Below are 8,827 nucleotides of genomic sequence, written 5' to 3' on the forward strand. Positions count from 1 at the left end.
GATTACCTAAAATTAAGATACACAATACTAGTCACAAAACAGTTAAATACTAAGAAGCTTAAAAATGTATCTTTTACTGTAATAATTTCATGTTAAAGGATATATTCTTTTAAAAAATAAAAAATTTAATTTATTATAAGCATTATTTAGTAAAATATCTCAAATATCAAATGATAAGACAATTAAATAAGTTGTATTCCTATAATTTTCTGAGGTTAAATTATATGTGAGAATGAAAACATTCATTTTTAAAGAAGTTTGAGAGATATAAGTAAATGTTTTCAATATAATGTTAGGAAATATCCTAAAATATTAGATTGTAGGATTTGGTGAATTGTAATTTTATATGTATTTTCTATATTTTCTAAAATTTTCCAATGATTGTTATTTTTAAATTAGCTAAATCCAAAATAAAGAGCCGTGTTTTTTTTTGAAAAAAGTGTTCTTATCTAAAATAGCACCTGGCTAACTGCCCATGACTCACCCTCTCCCAATTTGCCACTAAGATATTTGCAAGAAATCCTAAAACTCACTTGTGGAATCAACAAGAATCTGAGAGAAAATTCTCCAATCATATATTACTGGATGTAATAATTAAGGAAACAGTGAATTAAGGTAAGGAGCTCAAAGCAAATAGAAATATTTATGAGAGCTGATTCAAAATAGATCTGAAATGTAGGGAAGTGAGTAGGAGAGGAGAAAAAACTTTAAAATGTCTCAGAAGCATAGGATGAGAGCCTAATGATTAGATTATCATATCCCCAGAACCTGTTAGTGCTTGATGTGAGAATGTGAGGCAGCCTGGTATTAGACCTGATTTTCTCTTAAAGAGAATGAATAATTGGTTCAAGAGCTGGTTCTAAATACTTACATGGTTAGAGTAAGGCTCTGGGTTACTAGTTTCCATTCTTGAGCGCCCAAGATGAAAATAGTACTTCAGTAATCCAAAGGAAAAATTATTTTTTAAGTGTTTAGTTAAATTCCAGTTAACATAGAGTTATATAAATCTAAGAGATATGTGATTTTTCATTCAACAATCTAGATATAGTTGCAGGAAAAGGCAGCTGCTTCACTTAAGTTTGAAGGTATGTATGTAAGATAAATACAACCAAAGAAAAAGTAAGCAAGAAAATGGGTAGTTCTGATGATAATTTGCTAAAGAAATCAACCAGGACATCTCAAATAAGTGATAACAGTCGGAACTAAAATACTAAGGGGGAAAAAAGCTGTAGGTAAATTGACAGTGTAGTGTAACTAGCAATAAGAATAGGAAGTTATGCCTAAAATTTGGCTATCGTAATTAAAAATTACAGTGGTAAATATCTGAATTACCAGTTAACATCACAATGGGAGTAAGAGGCATTCTCATTAAAATAAGCAACAAAATAGGTATATTTGCCATTGTTACCTTTTTTAACATTGTTCTGGGTGTCCTAATGATGCACTGAATCATGAAGCAGAAACAAGAGCTACAGTTATTGGAAAGGGGAAATGAGGATATTTTTAATATAGTATTGTTGTATACCGAAAAAAAGAAAAAAATACCAACCAAAACTACTTGAATTAAAAATATGAATTAAAAGAAATAAATAAAAATAGAGTATAACAAAGTGGCTGGATATAAGAGAAGTATTATGATATCAATAGCTTTCTCATATTAGCAGGAAGGAGTTAGGAAATTTAATGAAGCAATGTTAAAATTACAACAAAAAGGTAAATTATCCATGAATACTCTCAAAGAGAAATGCTTCAGATTTATAATAAGACTTAGGCTTTACAAAGTGATCCAAGTATTTGTTACAATACTTTTTCTTTTAAAAAGACCCAGAAATTGTTACATATAATTGTGAATTAAATCAAACAATTCCTGACAGGAATGTGGAAAGACAGATGCTCTTTTGAGTAAATGCTAAGTTAAATGCATAATCATTGATACAGCTCTAAAATAAGTAAGCTAAAATGTCCTTTAATTTATATAGTTGTTTTTATCATATTCTTCAAGACGATGTTTATATGTCCTAAAACTATCAATAACACTATTTAAGATGTTCATATTTTGCGTTGCATACCCAAAGAAATCAGTATATCGCTGAGAAATTTTTGTTATAAATTGCTGCTGTCATCTTTTTAAGCGTAACTATCACTTGTAATTATCTTCTTACAGTTCCTTTGGAAGGGCTAAGAAGTCAAAACCAGTTTGAAGAGATGAGATCAAGTTACATTAGAGAGCTCATCAAAGCAATTGGTCTGAGGCAAAAAGGAGTTGTCTCTAGCTCACAGCGTTTTTACCAACTTACAAAACTTCTTGATAACTTGCATGATGTAAGTATTTTGTTTTCTAGGAATATCAATGATTATTTTCTGAATTTCTGTAATACTTAAATATTAAATCTCCATTTTACTTTATAGGGTTTCTTCAAGGTCTTGTTTGTACTTATATTCTAAAACAGTATTTGCATCACATTGCTCAGAATTTATATTGTGCTTTTTTCATATTCAATGTAGATCACCCAAATATCCTTTTACTGGTATTTGTATAATTTGAGAGTAATTTAATGATTTATAGAAATTATATATCTTCCTGAATATGTTCTAAAATATTTTTGCCTTATGTTAGAAAAGATTTTAAATATACCAGAAAAGTAAAGGTATAGGTGTGGAAAATAAGACTCTCATATCATTTTGGATGGAATTATAAGTTAATAACAGTGATAGTGGACAATTTGACAATCTACTCATCAGGTCAAATTTTAGACCCTATTCCTGAATATGGACAGAAAGCCAAGGATTATTAGCTATATGGGTAAAGCCTCTGTAATGAAAGGCAGAAAGCAAATAAACAGAAAGAAAGTAATGAAGGAAAAGTCACCAGAGCAGAGAACACAAAAGAGATTCAAAAGGTAGTTAGGTTATTGCATCCATGAAACAAGAATAAAAAATATTTGAAAAGGAACATTTAGCAAGAAGATACTTTTGGATCATTAAACATAGAAAACCATAAATTTAAAATTTAATAGAAGGGCTGAACATACATACTTCTGGAAAACTCAGAAGAAATAACAAAAAAGATAAAGATATGAAAAATTAGAAGAGATAGCAAATTTAGGGGATTAATTGAAGCGGGTTCATTCTTAATGAAAGGAATTTATAAAAGAATGGAGAAAATAAAGGAGAGAAAATTTCATAAAAAATCATAGAATAAAAGTTGCTAGACCTAGACCTGAATGGAATTGATTTTCTGACTATCAAGCCCCAGTGTACAAAACACAGCACAATTGAACAAAGGCACATTAATGTAGAATTTTAGAATGCCAGAAATAAAGAGAATATCCTAAAATATACCAATGAGAAAAAAAAAATCACATAAAAATTATCAGTATTCAGAATGTTGTACTTCTCAACACAATAATAGAACCCAGAAAACAGTGGAACAATACCTTCAGAATTTTGAAGGAAAGGAAATTCTTCACAAAGAATTTTATACCCAGCCTAGCCATCAGATATGATGCCATCACAAACATATTTTCAGACATGGAAGGTGTCAGAGAGCTTACCTCAAATATGACCTTTCTCAAGGTCATCTACAGGATGTTTTAACAAAAACAGTGGAGTAAGCCAGTGAAGTAGAAGATCCAACACAGGAGAAATGCAAAGGGTTATTTTAGCATATTACCATGCTGAGCAATTATTGGCCTAGATTGGAGCACTAATGCACAGGGTTTATGAATACTAGTACTGGGGAAAAAAGATGGAACTGAGGGTTGCCAGTATGTATGAACATACTGAGGTGAGTTTTTACCATTTTGTCAGAGAATTTGACTGTGGCTTTATGATAAATATAAAGCAAAACAAAAACAAAAGGTTATTAGCTCTAGCAAAATAAAAATAAATCATATAAAAAAGGAAATTTAATCCAGCAACAAACAATAAAATTATTTATAATATAATTGCTGGATATTGATTTAGTCAAAAACTGAGATACAGCTATTCAGAGAAAGAGGAGAAGAGAAAGTGTGCATAGTTGGGTGGGGTGTTTCATTTAAGGGAGCTAAATCTCATTTTCTGTAATAGAAAAATCAATAAAATAAAATTTATAAACAAAATTTATTAGAAATACAGAGATAAATATTTAGAGACATGGGCTAAAGAAGTTAAAAGTGATTGCACCTTGGGAATAGAGTAAGGATGGGAAAAGTTCTATTAAGAAACTGCTGGATTTTGTTGTTGCTGCTGGGTTCTATTTGACTTTTAAAATAATTTACATTAATTACTTTGCCAGAAATTAAAATTAGATTAAAATAAATTATGTGGGTTGTATGTGTTGATAGAGGTAGAGTCAATATGTTGTGTTGTGAAAAAGCCAGTCTATTAACAAATAGACGTTATTAAATAATTGCATTTTTGGAAACACATATGTATTGTATATATTGTGTATATACCTGACTGTGTTTGTATACCTGTATAAAGAGAAAAAAGAATTTAAAGACACCAAAATGTTCATATCAGTTATCCTGTGGGATTATGAATGACTTTCATTTCTTTAAATCTTTCTGTACTATCAGAATGTTTCACTGTATGTAATATTTTCATATTATTCTAGAGAGTGGAGGAAGTTATTTTAGTAAGAAAACATCCTGATGGATGCTTATATTAGAAAAATAAGTTGTCATGTTTGATTAGTATGTGAATGTATTATTTTTTACATGTTTCTTATCCATTTGTGAAACCAACAGCTTGTCAAACAGCTTCATCTGTACTGCTTGAATACATTTATCCAGTCCCGAGCACTGAGTGTTGAATTTCCAGAAATGATGTCTGAAGTTATTGCTGCACAATTACCCAAGATCTTGGCAGGGATGGTGAAACCTCTGCTCTTTCATAAAAAGTGAATGCCATTTTTATCTTTAAAAATTAAATTTTGTGGTAGGTCTATTTTTCTTTTGGTTAGGATTGTGAGGTCTTGGGTTTTTACAACGTTCTTCTCAAAGCCTTACATTTATAATGTACCATGTAAATTGCAGAGAAAATTGTGAGGTTTTAATTGTTTTTCTTTATAAAGCATAATCAGAATTTTTAAAGTGTTTTTGTGTAGCCATATATTCTTTAAGAGTTTACAAGATTGAAAAAGCACTAAAATTGATTGCTAATGTAAACTTAATCTTATCCACACTATTTCATACCCTTTAGGTGAAGATTTTTAACTTTTGCATCTAACAAATCTTCTACTTTAGAGGAAAAAAAATCTTACATGTAAAAATAAAAAGTTATTATATATGTTCCTCCTAGGTAGCTCCTTTTGTCTCCTTGATTATACTTAGAAAAATGAGCCTTTAAAAATGGTATGCAAAATTTTGTCTACATGAGCATATATATACATTTTTGTGAGGAGGAAATTCATAACCTTCATCAGGTTTTCCAAAGGGTTTTTAATGCAAAAAATTAGAGAAAAAGAGTTTAAAATCCCTGAAATAGATTGAGGATTTGACATTAGGAAAAACAGCTTACGTATATATAGAGTCTGACTGTTTCCCAGACTGGAGACACAGACTCTAAGGAAGCTATTAAGGAAAGCCATATCATATTGACAACAGTATTAGGGATTTTGTAGTTTTTTACTAACTTTTTTGGGAGTTGTCCTTTAATAGTGTATTGTGACTCAAAATAAAAGTCAGAAGAGTCTGTGGCCTAATGCTACTCCTTACCATCTGGGGCAGGTAGAAAGTCACTTACCCTTACTGATTTTCAATTTCCTCACCTTTACCACTGGTATAGTATATTTCCTTCAAAATGTTCCTTTTGGTCAGAGCTTCTTATTCACTTCTTAATCAAAAAAGAAAGGAAGGAGAGGGAGGCAGCGAAGAGGAAAAAAGAAATATTCTCTTTCTTCATTCAGAGAGTCATAATGATAAGTCACAGGTTGAAAATTTTTGAGTGACATTGATCCAATTCTAAGAGAGGTATTTCAGGAAATACTAGATACTGTCTTAAAATAATACAACCAATTACAGTAGAAAACACACAATTCACACCACTGTATGAACTGAAAATACTGCATTTGAATATGAACAAGAGTTATTTTCTGAGATGAGTCACTGGAGATCGATTTATGTTTTAAAGATCTGTCTATATATCTGTATATATAAGTGCAGATAGATGTATAAAAAATAACAGGAAGAACTTGATGAGCACATACATATTTTTGTTCATATCACTGATAAAATTTAATAAAAATAATCATTTTATTTTCTATTTCTATGATCTATCTATAATATTTTTAATAGCTCACAGTAACTAGTAGGTCAAATTATGAAATTTTTAAAAATTGGACATTATCTTACAAATAAGATATACCACTATATGCAAATTAATGGTTATTAATTAGAAAAAGTAACTTTGAAAACAATATAGGAAACACTGATTTCTCTGATTTCTTAATACATCTTGGACTACCTATTCGCTTCAACTGATAAATCTTTGCAGTTTACCAAGGGACTTAATGAATACTAATGTGATCCCCAAAACAAGCTAAAGTGGTTTCATCTTATATAGCATGTCATTGGGGCACCTGGGTGGCTCAGTAGGTTAAGTGTCCGACTTTGGCTCAGGTCATGATCTCACAGTTTGTGGGTTCAAGCCCCGTGTCGGGCTCTGTGCTGACAGCTCGCTCAGAGCCTGGAGCCTGCTTCAGATTCTGTATCTCCCTCTCTCTCTGACCCTCTCCTGCTCACGCTGTCTCTCTCTCTCTCTCAGAAATAAAAAACATTAAAAAAAAATTTTTTTTAAAAGCATGTCATTGGCATGAGTGTTTTCAAAGCTGTTTTCTACCAGCTAATTCTCCATTCATAAAAAGAATTAGCTATGGCATATCCATAAATAGTAAATTCACATAAGGCATTTGAAGTAGGAATTAAAATAAACTCCAACCACGGCTCTTGGGTTGGGTTCATTAGGTCTATGTGACAACTATAGTCAATAATATACAAACTTTATAATATTTGGTTATAACATTCAGTAAGAGTTTAAATCAAGTATTCCAAATAGTTTTAGCAGTAATATACAAATAGTGTCTTCCTTGGTAAGTCTATGTCTTTTTCTGTGAATACATATGTATAACCATAGACTATTGCTTTTCAGTTTTTCAGAATCTTTATACACACAGATTCATTCTCTTGCCATCTTCAGTCTAAAGTTAACTTCCTAAAAAGGATCTCATCTTGCCATTTCCTCACTTTAAGCTGTTCATTGACTTCCAGTCACCCATCACAGTGAATTATCAACTACAACTGCATGATACAGTCTCAAAGTCAGCTTCTTAAAAATATCTTTCCCTGGGCCCCATCCTCAGTGATTTTATTTTAATTGCTTTACTCTTATTAATGCAGTGACACAGTAGTTATTCTGAAATGATGTTCAAGCATCAGTTTCTATAACTTAATTCTCTCTGTCCTCCTCTATCTTACATTTATCTTATGTTCTAGCCACACAGATCTTTTTACCACCAATTTTTCTGTCTGAATTTTCCCTCTTTATTCTAGTCACATTCATATCTCAGTCTTCAAGACTTAGCAAAGCATTATTTTTGTAATGTTCTTCCCTGCATCTTCCAGATAGTGATTTGCTTTTTCTTAAGGTTTACCAGGTATTTTGTGCACATCTGAATTACAATAGTGTGTTTTTTGTACTACAAGACTGGGAGCCAGTTTGGGATAGGGCAATAGTGTCTCTTGACTGGGAGTTGCATGGCATGTTCTGATTTCTGGTATCACCATGGGTCTGTTTCATTCTTTTGTTACATCATTGTATGTCCATATTCCTGACTTTATGACTTAAGCTTCCCATACTCCTTATCTGCATTTCTTCAATTTCTCTTCATCTCGTAAATATTCTACTTCTTCCTACTTTGTGAGATCTCTCTTCATACTGACTATACCATAGGAGAATATAAGTATGTTTTATATTTATTAAGAACACTGACTGACTGTCACAAATCTTCAGTAACAAAGAGTTTTATGGAAGTTTGCATCATTTAGTTCTAAAAGCAGAGGAAGCACCTTCAAGGCAAAGTGGCTCTTACTATTCCCTGAAAAGTCTCAATTTTGGATCTTATTTATTTGATGTAATTACTTGGGATTTTTTGAGATTTAGAATGAACTATGGAAGTCTTGTTTTTCTTGGTCTGAAAAATTGGTTAAATAGATATCTTTTTCAAGTGTGAGTAATGAAGAGAGATTGGATTTTTTCATGAGAGACTGGCTTCTGAAAAGTAATGGTGTTACTGCCTGAGATTGAGGTGGCTGAAATGTTCTTATCAATAAAAGAATTGAAGTAAATTCCAAGGATCAGTTCTTTTAGATGATCTCCATTATGAACTTGATAGTTGAGCTTCTGACAGTATATACTCTAATTTGCTTCTAAGAGATTATTTTTATATGGAAAGTTGTTAGAGGTTTTTTTATTTCTTATATAATTTTAATATATTTTTCTTATCTGAAAACTAAGGATATATAGAATATGTATATGGTGAAAACAGCTGTAATTGTATAATTCAGAAAAAAAGTTGCATTTTAGAAAAAAAAAGACCACTTTATGCTCCATGTTCTAAATTTCAAACCTGAATGAATGAAATATTATTTCCCTTCCTAAGAAACATTACACAAATGCAAACTCAATATATAGTCCTAACTCAATATGGAATTTTTTCTCATTTCTGATTTCAGTCAACAAATATTGAGTACCTGTTATTAACAGAAGAAAATATGCTAAAAAACATTATGGGAATTCAGAGCTGAAGGAAGACTGTAACTCAACAAAGTAATAGTCCAGTAGT

The 8,827-nt window shown here is 31.0% G+C and overlaps 1 protein-coding gene across 1 annotated transcript in view; it reads left to right on the top strand.

Moving 5' to 3' along the window:
• Nucleotides 1-5,028, top strand: part of PGR (progesterone receptor) — an 83,315-nt gene extending 78,287 nt beyond the window's left edge. The window contains exons 8-9 of the mRNA XM_077766717.1: nt 2,165-2,322; nt 4,734-5,028. Coding sequence (XP_077622843.1) covers nt 2,165-2,322; nt 4,734-4,889 — 314 coding nt within the window. The 3' untranslated portion in view covers nt 4,890-5,028. The remainder of the gene's footprint in view (nt 1-2,164; nt 2,323-4,733) is intronic.
• Nucleotides 5,029-8,827: the final 3,799 nt, after the last annotated feature.

The sequence above is a fragment of the Crocuta crocuta genome, unplaced genomic scaffold (assembly GCF_008692635.1).
Source record: "Crocuta crocuta isolate KB4526 unplaced genomic scaffold, BGI_CrCroc_1.0 scaffold105, whole genome shotgun sequence".
NCBI lineage: Eukaryota > Metazoa > Chordata > Mammalia > Carnivora > Hyaenidae > Crocuta > Crocuta crocuta.